General features: G+C 42.5%; 1 protein-coding gene and 1 non-coding gene across 2 annotated transcripts in view; both read left to right on the top strand.

Annotated features, from left to right (window-relative positions):
- The window catches only part of LOC121921279 (carnitine O-acetyltransferase-like), a 55,148-nt gene that overhangs the window by 27,955 nt on the left and 5,567 nt on the right, over positions 1-21,626 (top strand). The window contains exons 5-12 of the mRNA XM_042449114.1: positions 1,876-2,041; positions 6,144-6,318; positions 9,307-9,485; positions 11,467-11,567; positions 13,456-13,575; positions 16,790-16,912; positions 17,201-17,336; positions 18,919-18,981. Coding sequence (XP_042305048.1) covers positions 1,876-2,041; positions 6,144-6,318; positions 9,307-9,485; positions 11,467-11,567; positions 13,456-13,575; positions 16,790-16,912; positions 17,201-17,336; positions 18,919-18,981 — 1,063 coding nt within the window. The remainder of the gene's footprint in view (positions 1-1,875; positions 2,042-6,143; positions 6,319-9,306; positions 9,486-11,466; positions 11,568-13,455; positions 13,576-16,789; positions 16,913-17,200; positions 17,337-18,918; positions 18,982-21,626) is intronic.
- Positions 3,790-3,861, top strand: TRNAC-GCA. Its single transcript has one exon. It is a non-coding gene; the product is annotated as a tRNA-Cys (tRNA).

Below are 21,626 nucleotides of genomic sequence, written 5' to 3'. Positions count from 1 at the left end.
AGGGATCCACAGAAGAATTTGGGAATCAATTCTGCCCCCTTGAGTTCAATGGAGGAAAGACAGGATATACATGTAACAAATTTCTACGTTTGTGTCCATATGTACCTTCAATTCATCTCTCAATTTATGGCAACCCCATGTTTATGTATGCCTAAATACCCTAAGGGCACTAGATTTAGCTGATCTTGGAAGCTAAGCAAGGTTAGTCCTGGTTAGTACTTGGATGGGAGACCACCAGAAAATCCCAGGTGCTGTAGGCTATATTTCAGAGGAAGGAACTGGCAAAACCACCTCTGAGTATTTCTTGCCTGGGAAAACCATATAAAATTCATAAGGTTGCCATAAGTCATCGAGCGACTTGAAGCGACATGTACACAGAATTCAAAGACGAAAAATGCTTTTTAACATATCTTGGTTATGGTGGCTTTTAAAAGAATATAATGATAGCTACCCAAAGTTTGGAAGATTATATGTGAAATAATTCATTACAGTAACAGCTTCAATATCTAAAGATACACATGCACACACAGACCTGCTCTTAGTTACTTAGTTTGCCACGTTTAAAAAGTAATTTTTTGCTTTATTTCTTTTACAAAAGGAACACTTTGATACTCTCAGTTTGCTTTTTGATACTTTAGTTACTTTCAGTTACTTTTTAACATCAGAATTCTTCCAGACAGAGACCAGATAATTCCTTTAACAAGGAACGTAGCTCACACGAGTTATTGTTATATAACAGATGAAGTGAAATGATTCCCTGCTAACTGTAACACAGCTTGGTTGTACATTAGTTATTTTGAAAAGGAATTAATTATAAGTAAAGTGTTGCTTGTAATTATACAGTATCTAGGCTCTATGTTCTCCATGATCAATCAGGGTGTGAGTGTGAGTGAACACGAATGGGAAAGTTATTCTGAAAAATCCAGACTGAAATAGCATTTTGGTTGGTAGTGAATGTGTGCTAATGTGTTGGTTATTTGAACTTGACCTCACTGTATCTTCAGTAGAGACAACCAACAAGGTGAGTAGGGAGACATTTCCTCTTGTTGCACCTTGTCAGGGCTGAGACCATGGACATCAGGCGGGGTATAAATACTGTACTGTAAATAATAAAGAATTAACAAAGTACTGTAACACCAGTACCCAGAATAGTTCTCACCTTACAGACTGAACTTTGACTTGGTTATGTGATGCAAAAAGTCTTTTAGTTGAAGTATGTCATCTTTTTATCATTTTAAAAGCCTTTAAAAACTGGCTTAACTTAATAATTACCATTGGCCATTTGCGGCTTTGACTTTTGCAGATTTGATTATTTGCGGTTTTGATTACTATGTTCTCTCTAGGAATCATTTGGTCCTTCATCACAACTCTGCCAGAAATTGACCCTAAAGTTGTGCTGGAGAACCTAGACATTCCTAGAGAAAACACTTCTCTAGGCATTTTTAGGCCCTTCAGCATGATTCTGTGATCACCTCCTGGCAGGTGTTGATCATAGAGATGCACTGGAGGACCTGGAGATTCCTAGGTAAAAAGAATAGTGGTTTTTTTATTGGCATTTTTTTTTCACATTCACTCCTAACCCTAGCAAATGTGGTGGGACCACTGTAATTGTGTATTTGTTTTTTAACATTGTTTTTTTCATTCATATTGGCCCAAATCCTGTTGTTCGTCCTAACTAGAGTAAACCTGTTCACTCAGTGGGATTTATCTATATGTGGACTCAACATTCAACAATTGATTGACTAGGTGTACTTCAGTTTGGATTAACCCACAAGATGTCAGCCATCGTGAGCCCCCTCAGGTCCCATACCTAGAGAAAAAGGGGGAAATAAATAAATAAATAAATAAATGAAATCTGGTTTCCTCTCATGCCAGCCAGACTCTGTTGGTTGAATATTCCCGGGGCCACCCTCTCTGCATGGACCAGTATTCTCGCCTCTTTGCCTCATGCCGACTTCCAGGGCCAAAACACGATTCCGTCTTGTTGCCTCCTCCAGGCCGGAGACCACCAACATATATCACCGTTGTCCGCAATTTCCAGGTATTTAAACCTATTCTGATACGGGACAGTTGGTAGGCTTATTCAGGTGTTCATGCAAAAGTATGGAGGGCTATATTTGTGGGGGATAAGTGTGTGTATATGGAAGTGCCGTCCTCACTTGTCATTCTTCTTCACACCTAAGAGTATCATGCTTGGAACCTGCAGAAGGGCTCCTGATCTTGGCAGTTCTGTAACCACATTCAAAACTCTTTACAGACCTTAAGACTCATCGAATGAGATCCTGCATAGCTGAGTGTAGCGAGTCTCCCTTGTCTGGAATTCCAAAATCCAGAATATTACACGGACCAAATCTTCTTTCATGAGTGGCTGAGATAGTGACAACTTTGCTTTCTGATGGTCCTGCACTTTGTTTCCTGCACTGTTGTTTAAAAATATTGTACAGAATTACCTTCAATCTCTGTGTATAAGGTGTATATGAAACATAAGTGACTTTTGTGTTTAGACTTGGGCCTCATCTCCAAGACATCTCATTAGGTAGGTATAAGCAAATACAGGTGTTCCCAAAAAAAAAAGCATATATATAAAAAATCCAAATCCATAACACTTTTGGTCCTCACCATTTCGGATAAAGGATACTCAACCTATATAAGGGAATTGGAGACTGATGAAAAAATAAAAAATATTCTTGAATGCACTTTGGAAGAAGCTTTCATGTGGTCTCTAGAAGGTTCAGAATGTTTTTGTTTGCTTATGCAAAGCTTACTTGCACTTTCACATATGCATATGGTTAGTTTAGAATAAAACAGTTGCTGAAATATGTTGAACTGCTCTTCTTTTTGTGTGTGGTGTCTCTAACCCTATTCTTCTCGTGCTATTTCTGCCTCCACTACCAATGGTTCCTGTTAAAAATGCAGCACATCAACTTCACACATCAATTGAGGTATACCTGTATATGGATGTCTGTACACTCTGTACAGTTGTTCACCTGTAGCCCCCTGTACACTCAGGTGAACAACTGAACAAGGCTAGTGAATTGTCCAGAAGTACTGAAAGCATTTATTAGGCCCTGAAACTAAGACAGGCCGACATCCCCAAAGGTGCTGAGTGTTTTCCAAGGTGTAAGCTCCCATAGTTGTAACTGGAGTTCTGTGTACTCAAACACATCATTATTAAAAGTGGTGGTCAATGGACTGGTGCAGTCTGCAAGCTCTTGGCTTCTGGTCTGCGGCAAATTTCCAGGAAAGAAAAAACACTTTTGTGGGTTGGCTTGTTTTTTTGCAGTGGAGGAATATGCAGTAGGCTGTTCCTTAGCGGCAACATTTATGTGGGACAGGTAGCCCATAGGTAATCTTAAACTATTACTCATTAAACATATGATAGAGAACTAAGTGGCAAAACCAGTATCCTGAAGTATGTTGCTTGTCGGGTATGCTTGTGTATTGGGGGTATAGCTCAGTGGTAGACCATTTGACTGCAGATCAAGAGGTCCCGCGTTCAAGTCTGGGTGCCCCCCTCTTTTTGGAGGAATGGAGTTGAATGTTCAGTCCTTGTTTTTTCTGGAACGTTAATGGTTGTTAGCCTTTAGGAAGGCTTTGTGAAAAGTGCAGTCAAAATAAACCTGTTAACGCCATATGAGTGGGATATACCAAGTAGTCTTAACTGATTATTATAGGAAAATTTCCCTGTAGGTGTAATGTTGGAGAACCATTACTCATCAGTATATGGAAGAGAACCATGTGGCAAAACCAGTATGTATAACTAGAGTGTTGGAATTAACCATATGTATTGGGGGTATAGCTCAGCGGTAGAGCATTTGACTGCAGATCAAGAGGTCCCTGGTTCAACTCCGGGTGCCCCCCTCTTTTTTAAAACAGGAATTTAGTTGGAGTTTTGGTCCCACATTTCTTGAAGACTCCTGGTGGGCAATCTATAAGGTAGCTGCTTTGTTCAGGCTTTAGACTTCCCATTAATGAATCTAGAGCAGCAGGGCTAAGGGTTCTCCTTTCTGTCTTAGACTTTAAAGGACTGCTGCCTAGTAGAGTTGGCAGTACTTAGCTAGATGGAGGAAAGGCATGACTTGGTACAAGCAGCTTCATATGTTTGTTGGCTCTCAGAGGATTTAACAGGCTATTAATGGTAGTGGTTGCAGCCTAAATACTGCACCAGATCTGGTCTGATCTTGGAAGCTGAGTAGGATCAGCCATGCTTTGTACATGGATGCGAGACTGCCAACAAAAATCAGTTGCTGTATACTATATTTCAGAGGAGGGGACTTATATTTCCTTACCTAAGGAAATCCTATGAGATTCATGGGAATGCTATCAATCAACCGGCGACTTGAAGGTACACACAGACACATACACACAAGCATGGGGGCTGTTGCACCATGAGCTCCAGGATCAGAGACAGCATGCCACCGAATAACAGCCATGGGGAGAAGTTGCTTTTTGGAAGGTGGTGTGTCTTTTTTTAAAAAAAAAAAGTTGGATAAAATGACTTTCTGGACTCTGGATGAGAGGGCTTTCAGTCCAAACTTAGAATAGGATCTTTATTACGGTCATAGACCAGCACAACAGTCCAACCTAGGGCTTCCTGCAGGTGATCTCACGGTCCTCTGTGAGTCTCTTTTGAGATCTTTTGGGGAGGAACTGTGTCTTTTTTCACCTCCCTTGCAGGTACATCTGCCCCAGGCTTTGGAACTCCCTTCCCAGAAAGATTAGACAGACACCCTCCTTTCTATCCTTTCATATAGACCTTTCTGTTTCAACAGGCCTTTCGGCCCTCAGGGCCTTTCATATTCTGCTTTATATTCTTTGGTTGTTGTTGTTGCTGCTGTTTTTAAATGTTTTTTTAAAACTGCTTTTACCTTTATTGGTATTTTTTTATCTTAATGTGTATTCGGTTTAACTCGTTAAAAACCTTTGCTCCATGTAAACCTTTTAGCTGCTTTAATTCTTGTAAATTGCCTTGAGTTCCAGACTGAGGAAGGACAGAATGATGATATGATGATGATGATGATGATGATCATCATCATCATCATCACCACCACCACCACCATCATGATAGGACAACAATAATAATCATCAACAACAACATCATTATCCTTTAGTTGGCCACTGTGGGAAATGGGGCACTGATTCTTTGCTTCTGTCCCAGAACCTGGGAAAAATAATGGGGGGTTTGGACTCCCAGAAGTCCAAGCCTACATGGCCAGGGGTCATGCTACCTGGGGCTCCTGGGAGCAGCCTTTCCCAAAACTTAAAGTTGCCAGTCTACTCTATGATCTACTTGGCTACCAGTTCAACCTGCTTCAGACTTTCGGTTCTTGTACTTAGAGCTCTGGGCTCTAATCTCCTTCAGTACCTGGCAGCTTAGCTACCATGGCATGCATCACCTAGGAATCTAAGAACTACAGGCAAAAGATTATTGCCTTTTCCACCATCCCACACAGCTCTATAAAGGCTGCAAGCCTTTCCAAGATCTGGCTCCACATCTGTGGCTTCCTTGTACCTCCATCTGGAGGAGGATCTCACCCATCCTCTTGGATTCACCATATTAAGTTGCTGAGTTGTGCCTGAGGTCACTGAGATGGGCAGTGGCTGGTGGGATGTTGGGAATTTTATTTGTGGTGTTAGGTTTTGTTGTCTTTGTTTTTAACTGTATATGTTCGATGTTCCACCCACTGGTGGAAAGGGCATTATAAATAAACATTAGTATTAGTATCATCATCATCATCATCATCATCATCATCATCACAATCATCATCTCCAATTGCTGCCACACTGCAGATTTTTTAAAATAATATATTTCAATGCCACACTTCAGAATTAATGCAGTTTGACACCACATTAACTGCTATGGCTGCCATGCCATGGGATTTGTAGTTTTGTGAGATACTTAGTTTTCTCTGTCAGAGAGCTCTGGTGCCCCAACATGCTACAGATTTCAGAATTCCATAGGATAGAGCCATGAAGTTTATAAAGCAGTGTCAAACTGCATTAATTCTGCAGTGTGGCAGCAACCTTTGAAGTATCCAGGAGATTTATAGATTAAAATGAGCACCCCGGGTGTTCAAAAGAGAACAGCTCCATATTGTGGCTGGAAGCACCTCATTTTTATTCTCCTCTCATTTCTCCCTCAGTTCTTCCAGCTGGAAGTGTACAATAGTGATGGGACTCCTCTCACCGTTGACCAGCTGCATTGGCAGCTCCAGCGAATTCGTGCCCAGTCTTGGAAGACGGACAAAGAACCCTTGGGGGTTTTGACCAGCGACCACCGGCACACATGGGGACAGGCCTACACCACTCTGATGAGAGGTACATGCCAGGCAGAGAAATGGTGTGGAAACAGGATTAATTGTAACATGAATCATGCCTCGTGGTGTGTTCATAATTCAAATTCAAATGATTTATTTTGTTGTTATGTGTCTTCAGCTTATGGCGATCCTATGAATGGGAGACCTCCAAGATACCCATTCATCAACTTCCCTGCTCTACCCTTGCAAACTTAGGGCTGCTATTGGTTTTTTCTTTGAATCAGTCTATGTGTAGTGCAGCCTACCTCTTTTCCTACTGCCTCCCACATTCACAAGAATTATTTTATTTTCCATTGAGTCACATTATCTCATGATGTGTCCAAAGTAGGACAGACTCAGGCCCGGTACAGACTGCCCAAAAAGGGTGGTCTGTCGGCGCCCTGGTTTGCTCCGCAAGGAAGCCGCAGTGGACAAACCACGCGGCTTCCTCGGGGAGCAAAAAGAACCCGTGAAAAGCGGGTTCTTTTTGTGGTGCCATAATGACAGTGCCAAAATGGCGGTGCCTGTCTGTACAGGGAACTGCCATTTTGATGTACGGAAGATGTGTTAGGGTTGCGGGGCGTCTGTATTGTGGCATCACTTCACTATTTCCAGTGTACCATTAATTATAGTTTAGCAAGCCTTTTCTTTTTTTAAGTCATTTTTCTTCTCTAGATCTCATTCTCATTACCGATAAACCTATTTCAAATGATAGCTTACTGAAGATGAATAACCTGACCTGGTGTTCCTGTTCTTTCTGTATTTGCATTTATGTACTGAATAAGTGGATACCATATTGCCCCAAAATGTTGTCAGCTGTTCTGCTTTCTCTGATTAATTTAACACTGAATGTTAACATTTTCATTAAAACAATATGCTAGACTCTTCATGACATAAATCTTCAGACATAAATATTACCAACAGGGTGGCTCTGGTTGTCAGAAGTGATGTGTACCAACTTCCATATGAAATTGCTGCATATACTAGCATCCATTCATTTCTACTTACTTTATATATTCAGTATAAGTCAAGGCAAGGTTTGGGGGCCAGAATTATGGATTTTGATATGACCCATGGATAAGTCAAGGGTATACTGTAGGGGCATGTAACAAAGGATGTAGAAGACAAACCAAAGGAAAACCATGCCAAAGAACTTACAAAATTCCAGCAGGCTTAACTGTTTGTACACACCTGAAAGGCTGGAGCCAGAGTGAACTAGTGGTTTGAGTGTTGGAGTATGACTCTGGAGACCAGGGTTTGATTTCCCTGCTCGGCCATGAAACCCGCTGGATGACCTTGGGCAAGTCATATGCTCTCAGCCTCAGAGGAAGGCAATGACAAACCTCCTCTGAACAAATCTTGCCTAGAAAAACCCATGATGGGTTGAGGTGTGGGGGAGGCGACCTGGGGCAGGTGGGGCTGAGAAAACACACACATATCAAAAAGGATGTAAAATTAAGGTACAGTATTAACTCTCTCTCTCTCTCTCTCTATATATATATATATATATATATGGAACCACCCCCTTCTCTGAGTAGAGTGGTGGAAGTTGAGAGCGTAATCTGTCCCGGGAGAACCCAAAAGAAGCACCAATTCCCTCTACTCTCAGTGCTTCTTTGAAAGGAAGCACCAAAAAGCTGTCACCACCACCATTTTGCTATCCAGGCATTCAGAAAGGCCAGGAGCAGCACTGTGGTGGAGTGAGTAGAGGGGTTGGTACTTTCGGTGCTTTTGGGATAACTAAGTACTCGCCTTTTGCCACTCTACTCAGAGAAGGGGATAGTTCCTTTTTTTGATAAGAGTTAAAGTACAGTACTTACTTTAAAGTATTTTCCATATATACTCGGCTATAAGTTGACCTCATGTATAAGTCGAGGGCAAGTTTTGGGGTCAAAATTATGGATTTTGCTATGACCCGTAAATAAGTCGAGGGTAAAATTAAGGGGCATATAGCAAAGATCTAAAAGATGAAACAAAGCAAAAACAATGTCAAAGAACTTATGAAATTCCATCAGACACAACTCTTTGTGCTTACTCTTAAGACTGGATGCATGAGAGAGTAGTCAGTGCTTCACATATTATACTCTTGCTTTTCACCAGAAGATGGTTCCTTCTTTTAAATAAGAGTTAAGATACAGTACTTATATTGACCCATGGATAAGTCGACTCAGGATTTTTAGGTCAATTTTTTAACCTAAATTTCTAGACTTATACATGGGTATATACAGTGAAGTACACGGCGTGCAGTGACTTAGTGGTTAAGACACCAATTCTGATGACTGGAAGATAGGAAGGTTGGCACGAGTGCTGCATGATGAGGTGAGCTCCTGTCACTAATCCCAGCTTCTGCCAACCTAGCAGTTTGAAAGCATACAAACACAGGTAGATAAATAGGTACCACTTCAGTGGGAAGGTAACAGCATTAGGTGCAGTCATACTGGCCACATGACCACCAGAGCAACCTTCAGACAACACTGGCTCTTTGGCTTAGTAACAGAGATGAGCACCACTCCTACATGTGAAGTCCGAAAAACTCACAGAAAACCACCCCTATAGTTGGTTATGACTTGACATTCATGTTAAGGGACTACCTTTAGCTTTTTTACAATACTTACAGTACATTGATCTGTGGATAGGTCGACCCAGTTTTTTGGGGTCAGTTTTTTTGTGAACATTTCTAGACTTTTGTTTTTAACTGGCCTTGAGTTGATCCTGTCAATCCCGTGGATGAGACATCCCCCAGGCTCCCTGTTCTCCACTGCCCTTTATACATGAGTATATACACTAATCCTGCAGCATTGTAGATTGCGCTTGTGTGGTGTGCCAACCAGTGGTTTCACTATATATTCCATATCTCAACCAGGATTAAGCACTAAGGTCTTCAGCCCACCTGTGTGGACAGCTGACGTTAGTAACACATTCTCAAGTCCATTAAAAGTTGGTGCTCCATTAAACAGGGAATGAACACTTTATCAACTTCCTTGATGTAACCTTTCCTGTTCTCTCCTAGACAAGCTGAACCGGGAATCAGCACGTGCCATTCAGCGTAGCCTCTTCACCATCTGCCTGGATGCCCCGGTCCTAAAAGTGTCAGATGCCAGAGCAGCGAGCCGACTGGCAGCACAGATGTTACATGGTGGAGGGAGCTACTCCAATAGTGGCAATCGCTGGTTTGATAAGACTCTGCAGGTGAGAATAACCACACGGTGAAAGCCAGGCCAGTTCCTTTTAGAAGCACAGGGGGAAAGGCCTAACCTTTGTGTTCAAACATGGAAGTAGTTGGACTTTTAGAGTGTAGATTAGAGTGTAGATATTTAGCTTGTAGACCTTACATAAGCGCTAAACAATATACTGGAATTTTATATTTGTTTTGTTGGAGTGTGTGTAGGATTACATTTTAACTGGTTTAAAATTTTTCATAGTTTAAATACATTTTAACTTTTGTATTTTGTGAATTTGCATTTTTAAATCTGTTCTAAGCCTCTTACGGGTTATCTACATTGTAGAAAAAATGCAGTTTGACACCAGTTTAAGTGCTGTAGCTCCATTCTGTGGAATCCTGGGATTTGCAGTCTTTAGCCTTCTCTGCCAAAAAGTGCTGCTTCCTCACAAAACTACAAGGCCATGATTCTGTAGGATGGAGCCATGGCAGTTAAAGGGTGTCAAACTGCATTATTCCTGCAATGTAAATGTACCCTTCAATTACAGAGCTGGGGAAAAAGATGGGATATAGTCTTAGTAGTAGTATTAACAACAACAATAGTTACAGTGGTGGTAGTAGTAGTAATTAATATTAAACATTTAGTATTAAACATCTGAAGATGCCAGCCACAGATGCTGGCAAAATGTCAGGAAGAAACTTTTCTGGAACATGGCCACATAGCCTGAAAAACCCACAAAAAAACTATGGATGCCGGCCATGAAAGCCTTTGACTTTACATTTAGATAGGCCATTTTCTGTTAACTTGTGGTTGCAACAGGGTCTTTTAATGGAAAGACTATATATATTTTTCACCTCTATGTTTTAAATGTTTCCATCCTTTTAAAATTAGTATTTTTCAGTGGAATTTCTTATTTATCAGGTGTTGAAACATTTGCATTATAATTTGCCTTTCAAAAATCCTATATTCAGAGAAAGATGGGATATTTTTTGAAGGAATGAAGTGGGAAAACTTTAGTTCCTCCATAAATTTTGGTCTACAAGCCCCAGCATCTCCAGCTCATCTGGCAAACCTCAAGGAGTTGTGGGAGCTGTAGACCAAAATGTCTGAAGAGCTGAAAGGTTCATTACCCTGAGCTACACTCTGAACATTTAACTGAGCCTCCGGATGTTTTACCCTACAACTCTCATCATTTATACCCAGCCTTGTCAGTGCTGGGAGTTGAAGTTCAAAACTCGACTAAACATTAGGAAGATTTCCTGCTGGGAAAAGTGGTTCAGCAGTGAAACATGCTGCCTCAAATATGATGGACTCTCCTTTGTGGGAGGTTTTTCAACAGAGCTTGGGTGGTCATTTGTTAGCTGCGGATTTTCAGCCTAAGCATGGAGTTGAGCTAGATGGGATCCCTCCAGTTGTTGTGTGCCTTCAAGTTGTTTCTGGGTTATGGCAATCCTATCACGGGGTTTTCCTGTCAAGATTTGTTCAAAGAAGGTTTGTCTTCACCTTCCTCTAAGCCTCAGAGAGTGTGACTTGCCAAAATTCACCCAGAAGATTTCCAAGGCTAAGCAGAGATTCAAACTTGGTCACCAGAATCATAGTCAAACCACTGCTGTTGTTGTTGTGTGCCTTCAAGTCATTTCCAACTGTGGACCACTCTAAGGTGAACCTGCCATGAGGTTTTCTTCTTGGCAAGTTTCTTCAGAAGAGTTTGCCTTTGCCTTCCTTCCTTTGGGGCTGAGAGATGGTGACTTGTCCAAGGTCACCCAGTGCGTTTACATGGCTGAGCAGGGATTCGTACCCTGGTTCCAAGGTCACAGACCAATTGTCAAACCACTACAACATGCTGGCTGTCTACACCATGCTGGCTGTCTACAGTTCTGCTATTCCAATACATGGAAAGACGCACATGAATAGTAACCTCAGTTGTCCAAGAGCTGTCCTTATGGAGCCAGAAATTACTTCTCATTTCTGTTTCTTCCACATAACCTGTCCTTTCCTCTGATTCACAGTTCATTATAGGAGAAGATGGCTCTTGTGGGGTGCTTTATGAGCAAGCCGTTGCCGAGGGGCCTCCGATTGCCACAATCATCGATCACGTCCTTGACTACTGGTAAGGAACTCCTGGGAGAAGAACGGAGGACTACTCAGATGTGATTCATGGATGTGTGGGCAGGGCTTTCTGTTTGGCTTTCTGCAGGGGCTGAACTGAGAAAATGAGAAATGTAGAGAATCTGTTTTAAAGGTGGTTGGATGCTCAAGTTCATTTCAACATGAATTAATTTCAGGAAGTTTGTCATGTTCATATGTAGTAAATGAAAAGTGTGGGTTTTTTTCTTTCTTTCTAGAGCAGTGATGGACAACGTTTGGTCCTCCAGATGTTGTTGGACTGGAATTCTCACCATCCTTCACTATTGACCATGCTGACTAGCCAGTGACATGTGGAGGATCATATGTTGCTCACTTCTGGTCCCATTATCATACCTCCGCTGATTTAGATATCCATTTACATTATGACCCCTGTATCGCAGGACTGGTGCCCATGGTTTCATTTACCCACATCTGAAAAAATATGTTCTCTCTAGGCATTTTCTAAGTACTCAGCATGATTTCATGCCATGCTTCCAGCACAAGTTGACCATACATTTGCACTGGAGGATTTAGAAATGCTAGTTTGGTGTTCTGTCTAGGAGTCTCTAGGTCCTCCAGTGCAACTCAATGGTCAATATCTTCTGGAATTCATTCATTTCAGTAGGGTTCATTATTATCCACTATTTCATGTTTCCATAGTAAATCAGGGAGCATATCCTTCACAGATACTATATTTACTTTTGTTACAATGAAGGCTGCTTAACATGTAGTTCAAGGGACCATATCTCCCCACCACTTCAACTCTTCAGTACACATTTTGGCAAGACATGAAAATTTTGTGATAAAGATGTGACAAATAAAGTAATACTTACTCTGAAGCATGGAGCAAACTCTCTGGTATATTGACTTTGATGTGCACTTCAGGTTTTCAAGAGGGAGGACTGGTCAAGCAAGGATGTGTCAAGCACAAGGGCCACAAGTGGTCCTAGGGCCATTTTGTGGTTGCCAAGGCCCTCCAGAGGGTCAAAGATTGTTTCCCCCCCAAAAAATTGTTTTGCTCTAAAATGGTTCTAAAAACCTAGAAAGGGGGTGTAGAAGGCAATTCCACTACATTTGGGGAATCACTTCCCCAATGGGGTTAAACAAAAGTTTTGCAAATCCCCCCCCCAAAAAAAAATTGCTTGCCCCAGAATGCTGTCTAAAGAGTTTGGGGGACATTCCCACCATGTCTGGGGGCAACACTCACTTCCTGTTGTTAAAAAAATAAGCCTCTCCTAAAATGGCCCAAATAGGCCTCAAAATATGGTAAAAATGTCCCCTTGTCTCCCAAAGGGTATTTGGGGACAAAAAGGAAGGGATTCCAGGAGTGAGTGTGACCCTTCAGATTCTTTTGAAGGGGATAACATGCCCCCCTACCCTTCCACAGTTGCCCACCCGTGGTATACCCTATACTTTTCCATCTGGAGGAACTTTTTGCTCGCACTAGGGATTTGACTACGGTTGCCCCTTCGAACTCGCAGAGGTTCCATTCCGGACCCCCTCCCATGGGTTTGAAATCTTGCAGGGGCATGTGCATGAGGGGTGGGTGCCATGAGCACGTGCCCCATTAAGTTGAATAGTGGTTGCCCCTTCGCAGGTTTTCAAGTCCATGCATTTCAAGTCTGCAGAGGTTTTCTGGGGCTGAGAGGGCCTGATTTGCCCAGGGTCATCCAGTGGGTTTCCACAGCCAAGCAGGGAATTGAACCTTGATGTCTAGAATCCTAGTCCTAACCTCAAGCCACTATACAACACTGGCTCTTAGTGTTTATGATATGAGAAAGATTAATTGGTCTGTGCTATTATTTAACCTGTTATTGCCTGTAATAATGTGATTTTCTCTTCTCCCAACCACCCCATCCATTGCATTCCAGCAAAGATCCTGTTACAGTCCGTGCCCCCCTGATTCCTCTGCAGTTGCCTAAGAAGCTCTACTTCTACTTCACACCAGAAATCAAGCGTGACATTGAACATGCAAAACAGAACCTGGACATGTGAGTTTGTGGTGTTGTGTGGAAGGTATAAGTAAAGGGGAGAGCTGAGATGCAGGGCCAAAACCAGGCTGCTACCCTGAGTGTTCATGGACTGGAAAGATTGTCATATTTGGCCAAAGAGATTCTCTTCTCTCCAGAACATATTGCCCTGGCTATCTGTACCAGGAGGAAAGAGGAACAACTTTATTAGCACAAATCAGAAATGCACACGCTCACATTGTGAAGGTACAGAAAGATGTCAACCCACATGTACAGTAGAGAGGTTCTCATGATTTCATTAGGCGATATCAGTTCAAAATTAGTTTTAACAATCAACAATAGAGTATTCAGTAATCAGCATTGGTTAGTTCATATTGCACAATTGTAACAGCAACTGGTACAATGAGCTTTCGCTTACACAGGGTAGAATTTGTTATAAAGCACATTGGAAAGGAAGGTGGACTCCAGCCAGATTGAAGGACCTGCTGTGGTTTCATTATCTAGCATTTCTCAACTTTTAAAGCAGACCCATTTTGCTCCTTACAAATGGGTTTCTTTTAAGCCCACCTGTGGCAGCTAAAGAAACACAGCACTGTTTCTCAAAAAGCAGGGAAGAGGTAGTCACCTCTCCAGGCCTGAGGAAAATTCAGAGTAAAGGGAGACCTAGCTGCCATGGGGAAAGAAGATTAGAATATTATCTCATGGACTATAGTTGAATGCAGGGTGTCTGAAGTTGACCTTAGAGTGTGGGCAGAGAACATAAAAAGTATAGACTGGAATTCAAAGATATAGCCATGTGTCTGTGGAATCAGTATGTAGAGAGATCTTGTAGTACTTTTGAGATTAACTGAAAAAAAAGAAGTTGGCAGCATGAGCTTTTGTAGACTTCAGTCTACTTCCTCAGCTGCATTTAGTATAGACTGGAGTGGGCCGTTTCAGCAAGTCCATGAATCAGTGCCTCAGGCTACAACTCCATTCCCAGCCAAAAATGATCAGATGTAAACCTTTTCAAAATCAGTACAGTTTCAGTCTCTTTTATCCTGAATTCCAAAATATTCCAAAAGCTAAAACATTTTTCATGGGTCACTGAGATAGTGATACCTTTTCTTTCTTATAGTTCAATGTACACAAACTTTGTTTCACACATAAAATTATTTTACAATATTATATAAAATAACCTTCAGGCTATGTGTATACAGTGTGTATGAAACATAAATGAATTTTGTATTTACAGTTGGGTCCCGTCTCCAAGATATCTCATTATGTACATATATACAAATACAGGTATTCAAAACTAAATAACTAAATTTAAAAATCCAAAATCCAGAACATTTTCGTTCCCAAGCAATTCAGATAAGGGAGACTCTTTCTTGCTTGATTTAAACGGTTTTATTCTCTTGCCATCAGATTTTGTTAGTGTGGATGATCACTGAATTTCAGTAGTGTAGTGTGAGATACAAAAACAAACAAGCAAAAAACCAGCTTTTTTCTAGAATCATAAAATCACAGAGTTGGAATGGAATGCAAGGGATATCTAGTCCAACCTCATGTCATGGAGGAATGCACAACTAAGGCACTCCTGAAAGATGGCCATCTCCATCTTTCCAAAGGAGACTCCATGCCCCACCAGGGTAGCCTGTTCCACTGTTGAACTGCTCTTAACATCAAGAAGTGGTCTGTAACGGGTTGGAATCTTTTTTCCTCTTGAGTTTGAAACTATTGGTTTATGTCCTTGTCTCTGGAACAGCAGAAAACAAACATGTTCCATCTTCTATATGGTATGCCTTAAAATATTTAAAAGTGGCAATCACACCACCCTTCAGTCTTCTCTTCCTAATGGACTTGTCTCAATTTCTGTGCTATGGACACCTACAATATAGTCAGCCCTCTGTGTCCATGGGTTCTGCTTCCACAGATTCCACCATCCTATTATACTACTACTAATAATAATAATTTCCAAAAGCAAACCGTGATTTTGCCATTTTATATAAGGGACATCATTTTACTACCCCACTGTATGTAATGGGATGTGAGCATCCACAGATTTTGGTATCCACAGTGGGTGGGGGAGTTGAATCCTGGAACCAAACCCTAGAAGATACTAAGGGCCCATTGTACTGCAGTGTAATGAACTTTGTTGGTTGCTGTATAAATAATGCTCTTACCATATAGAGGATACCCATCACATGTGAAAACCTCCCCAGTGAGATTAAGCCAATTCCCAATGTCAGTTGTTTGTGCCACCAGCTAAACACTTTCATTGACCTGATCACTAATCTGCTGCTTTAAATGTGCCGTATATACTCAACTATTAAGTTAAACTCGTGTATAAGTCGAGGTCAACTTTTGGGGCCAAAATTGTGGATTTTTATGTGACCTGTGGATAAGTCGGGGATCAGACTTCAGCAGGGAGCCTGGCTGGGTAGAGGCTGCAAGGCAATAGGTTGTCCTTCCCAGCCTCTCCTCAGCTAGGCTTTCACCCGCGTAGGAAACCCAGCTGGAGAGATGCTCAGGACTGAATTGATCTGTGTATAAGTTGACCTCAGTTTTTTTACCTAAATTTCTCGACTTATACATGAGTATATGGGGTAGTTGCTTTATCACTGTTTTGTGGTTTGATTGAATGAATGCATTATATTTTGTGAATTTTAATATTGTGGTGGTAACTGCTTTGGAATGATTGGAATAAAACACTATTAAAGGAATAACAGAAGGAAAGAAGGAGAGAGAGAGAGAGAGAGAGAGAGCAAGCAATCCCCTGCCCTATGTTCAGGGCTTTCAGGATTAATATCAACACTTTAAACTGAGAGCAGAAATGAATGAATGACTAATATGAGTGATATAGAATTGGTGTACTGTGATCAAACTGCCAATGCCCCATAAAGATTCTGGTGACTGGCTGATGTTTTTATGTCCTGGCATTTAAGCTAGGTTTGGAAGAGAGCAGAGCATGGGTGGATAGATGTTTGGTTTTTAAAAAAAGTTAAATTGGAGTGTGAGGAGGACATTATGTACATATATACAAATACAGGTATTCAAAACTAAATAACTAAATTTAAAAATCCAAAGTCTGACGGGGGCGGGGGGGGGTGTCAGTGCAGCCCCAACCACTAGCAGATGCCCACCTCTGGAGCAAAGGGATAAGAAATATTTCTTTGGTGTGGTAAGAATGCCATCTAACCTGTATCAAAAGGATATTGGCTGAATTATCTTTCTGTCTTTTCTCTCTTACCAGTCTCATTACTGATCTGGATATCAGCTGTTTCACTTACCGTGGATTTGGCAAGGAGCTTCTCAAACACCATAGGCTGAGTCCAGACTCTGTCCTCCAGGTGGCACTGCAGTTAGCCTATTACAGGTGAGATGGTGCTCTTGGTAGATGGCATGAAGCTTGTTTAATGTGGAGGTTGTTGCTCAGTTTCTTTTAGAAAGAGCAAAGCTTGGCAGCATGAGCTGGTCCAAGAAGTAGCTTTTCCCATTATGAAAAATTAGTGCTAGTTATCTCAGAATAGATAAAGCAAAACAGAAATGCATGCTATTGTATAGGCAGCCTGACTCATCTGGGGGGTGTAGGTTATATGTGTGGGTAGCATTGCATGGTGTGGACGATGTGCGTACTTATTTCTGTGTGCTATGTCTACCTTAGAGCGCACGGGGAACTGTGCCCCACTGCAGAGTCAGCCTCTCTCCGTCGCTTCCACCGAGGCCGGACAGAAACCATTCGCTCCACTACCTCAGCCGCATTGGCCTTTGTTCGGGCTATGACTGATGACAACTGTCAGGTATTTCAGTTTCCCATAATCCTATGCCTCCTGATCAGAACTGAAAGTACAGCCTTATGGATGAGCTGGGGCAGTAATTATTGCCATGAGTCGTAAACTGACTTATTATCCCCATAAATACCTTACCATGGCTTTACTGTTAGGCAAACTATAGCTGTCACCTCAGGAAGCAGGGGCATCCTTGGGGGTTGCAGGGGGTACACACCACAGAGGAGATTGTAGCACTGGGGTGGTGACAACATTGACAGTGCTCCAAGGAGACCTCATCCAGGTTGGTGGGAGCTGCAGTGCTGGGGGCAAGTGCTGAGGCACCTCTGTGCTGGACTCTGCTACCTTTGCTCCCACCATCTCCTACCATGGCTGCTCTTGCTCAGGAGGAGGAGGAAGAGGAGGAGGATTCTCTACACCCAACCTCCTCACCCTGGCTGGACCAACTATGTATCCCCAAGGGCAGCATCCCACGAGTAACAGTGGCCTAGCAAGCCAAGAAGGTGGAGGGAAGGGGGTTGTGGGGGGCTTCTCTGAGGCCAAGTGTGTGCTCTTGCGTTTAGAGAACCTGAACTTTTGACGGGTAGGTGATGTGGTGTGATGTGTATATATGGGGACTCCCCAATTCCCACAATGTCTGTCACTCCATCTTCTGGCTGGCATGGGGTGCAGTCATGTGGGTGATACCAATCCTAGTGACACCACTGAATGCTGAGGAGCAGGGAATGATGCCAAAGTGTCAGAGAACAGAGCTCTGTATTTCACATGGCCTGCCTGCACCTCTTTAAGATAGCTCACGGTCCGTTAATACAGTCCTATCACAAACAACAGCCGACCCTCCGTATCCATGGATTCTTCATCCACGAATTCAACCATCCAGAGCTTGAAAATATTCCAACACACACACACAATCCAAAAAGCAAACCTTAATTTTGCCATTTTAAAGGACACCCTTTTACTACACGATCGTATATCATGGGCCTTGAGAATCCATGAATTTTGGTATCCACACGGGAAGTAAAATGCAGCCACCAACCTTCAGTTTGTGGAATTGCACTGGGCAGGGGTCCCATCTTACCTTCCAACTCAAGTGGCAAAGTGTTTTAGAATGGCCTTGGTACAGACAATACAGCCTACCAAAGGCAGAAATGGATAACTGTGGCCCTCCAGAGATTTGAACTGTACATGCCATCAGCCCTAGCCAGAATAGCTAGTAGTGAGAAGTTCTAATAATAATAATAATAATAATAATAATTTGTTTTATTTATATACCGCTATTCCAAAGATCATAGCGGTGAGCAGCAAGTAAGCTAATTAGCAAGTAAGCTAATTTGCCCCCCAACAGTCTGGGTACTCATTTTAGCGACCTCGGAAGGATGCAAGCCTGAGTCGAGCAGATGGTGAACTAGAGGCTACTTAAACGTGAATTGCCCACGTTCACCCTTAAGACTTCTCTGAGCATGTTAATAATGTTCTGTCACTTTTGTCTTGTAATTTCCTTATTGCACGTTGATTTGGGGCTTCTTGCAATCCAGTGTGATTTGTAACGTCTCTGGGACATCTGTAATCTTTTTCTTCCTTCTATCTGAACTAGGCTCCAGAAAGACTGTCCCTGCTGAAACAAGCAGTTGAGGTCCACAGCACCCTCACAGAGCAGGTAATTACCACCACCACCACCTCCGCCTCCTCCTCCTCCTTTTCTTATATCCCGTATTTTTCCCAATATAGGGACTCAAGGCAGCGAACAACAACTTAAAAACAATACAAGTTAAAAACAGTACAAAAATATAAATATAAAACTAAAAAAACAATTAAACAATTTTATGAGTTAAAACAATTATAAATTAAAATGTAACGTGTTAAAATACAAGCTTAAAATTTAAATTGCATACATTTAAAACCGAGCCCTTATCATCTTGAAAAGGGCTGGCAGCACAAAAACGTCTTTATCTGCTGCCAAAAAGATAGCAGGGATAGAGCCTACTCGTAAGAAAGTGCTTCAGCAATCCAAAGGGTGGATGCAGCAGGAAGGGAGCACTGATTGTCAAGGAGGTTGTTGGTGTTGGAGCTCAGGAAAGCTTGCATCATTCTGAAGGAAGTGAAAAAGGAAATCTGCCAGGTCATTAAATGATCACAGAGTTGGAGGTTTCTTTAAAAATACAGAAGAGTTCTTGTTGGGAATGACTGTCTGAGGCCTTGTCTACATGGATTGCTTTAATCCTAGTTCTCCCCAGGTTCTCTGCATCCTGCTTACATGATGCAGGGCCAAAACCCAGAATCGGGTCCAGACTGTCTTTACAATGCCTGCATCCATTTTGGGGTTTCTTCCTCTTAACCTCCATTTTTAAAACTAATCTTTTACTGCAGGCTCTCTTGGGTTTTGAGCAGTAGTGGGCGGATGCCTTTTCACTCGCATTCCCAGTTTGTCACCCAACACCCAGTGTTGGGCACAAATCACTCATGGGGGGGTCAAGCAGATAGACCTAATAGAGTAACCAGAGGTCACGATTGTCCATCAATCACTAGGGGACTGTGCCAACTGCCCGGACTGTTGCTACGGTCCTGAATGGGTGGCCCGAGGCTGACTTAGGTAGCCCTGGTGTGGCTTCTGGTTGATCCAGGGCATGCATTGTCTGCATGACATGCCCCCAAAGTAGCTAGAAGATGCTTTTTTTTGCCTGTGTGTTTTAAGCCTTTGTGCCTCATTCTGACCTCAGCAGCAGCACCAGGCAGCATGGGAAGGCAGCTGCCTATTGACAGCAAAGTAAGGGGTGAATTTCAGGTCAGAATATTATGGCAAATGTAGACAAGTCTTAAAGGAGAGTTGAAGAAGGATCTGGCTTTGCTGCTGCTGCTGTTGTTGTTCTTGTTGTGTGCCTTCAAGCTGTTTTCGACTTACAGCAGCCCTATCATGGGGTTTTCTTAGCAAGAATTGTTCAGAAGAGGTTTGCCATTGCCTTCCCCCAAGGCTGAAAGCATGGGACTTGCCCAAGGTTACCCCAGTGGGTTTCATGGCCAAGCTGGGACTAGAACCCTGGTCGCTAGAGTCATGGTCCAACACTCAAACCACAACGCCACAGTTTGACATTAGAAAAAAAACATTTTTACTGTAAGCTGTTAGACCATGCAATAGACTACATTGAAATTGATAACTTGCCTTCTCTGGAGATACAGTGGGTCCTTCCCTTACGTGGGGATCCATTCTGAACACTCCCCCCCCCATAAGGGGAATTCCATGTATGCTTGAACCTCATTACAAATAATGGGCCTTGTGCCTGTGGTGCAGCCTGTGACCACAGACGCAGGGACCATTACCCCTTCCGGGGCGCGCCAAGGCTTCTTCCAGTGCAGCTTTCAGCGTATGCTAAAAGCTGCATATATCACACCCTACACTGTACTTAAACAGAGGTTGGATGGGCATTTTTCAAGTGTGTTGTGGTTGTGTATTCTTTCATGGCAGGGGGTTGGTTTGGATGGCCCTTGTGATGCCTTCCAGCTCCATGATTCTATGACTGAAGGCAAAGCAGATTGAGTATTTATTTAGTTAGTTAGTTAGTTATAGCACTCTTCTATTAGTCCTCCTTCCACTCCTGAGGCCTGTTCTTAATTTCTTAATTGCATATTAGAAGTGAGTGGAACAAAGAGATTGTCCTGTACAAATCAACCAGTGGAAAACTGCCCCTGACTTCAATATTTAAAATTTCTTTAGATCTAAAACTAAATCTGATTCAGCAAAGAGAGATGTTTCAGGTACATTGGATACAGTTATTTGGGTTTTTTAAAGAAAGAAATTGTTTGTCCGATTATCTGGACCCATTTCAAACTAGCTTCAGGGCGGGGTACGGAGACTGCCATGGTCGCCTTAGTCAGTGATCACCATCTGGGTATCGACAGGGAAAGTATGACCCTGTTGGTGCTCTTGGACATCTCAGCGGCCTTCGATACCATTGACCATGGTATCCTTCTGGAACACCTGAGGTTGTTGGGAATCGGAGGCTCTGCTTTGCGGTGGTTCCATTCTTACCTCTCGGGCAGATTTCAGATGGTGATGCTGGGGGACAGTTGCTCTGCTAAAAGAGAGTTGATATCAGGTGTCCCTCAAGGCGCCATTCTGTCCCCCATGCTATTTAACATTTACATGAAGCCACTGGGTGGGATCATCTGGAGACATGGTGTTATCAGTATGCTGGTGACACCCAAATCTACTTCTCTATGTCTCTGACTGTTACAGTGACAAAGGATGATATCTTTCCTCTGGATGCCTGTCTGGAGTCAGTAATGGGCTGGAAGAGGGAAAACAAA

Source organism: Sceloporus undulatus, chromosome 2, assembly GCF_019175285.1.
Source record: "Sceloporus undulatus isolate JIND9_A2432 ecotype Alabama chromosome 2, SceUnd_v1.1, whole genome shotgun sequence".
Classification (NCBI taxonomy): domain Eukaryota; kingdom Metazoa; phylum Chordata; class Lepidosauria; order Squamata; family Phrynosomatidae; genus Sceloporus; species Sceloporus undulatus.
This window is presented reverse-complemented; position numbering and strand designations above follow the sequence as displayed.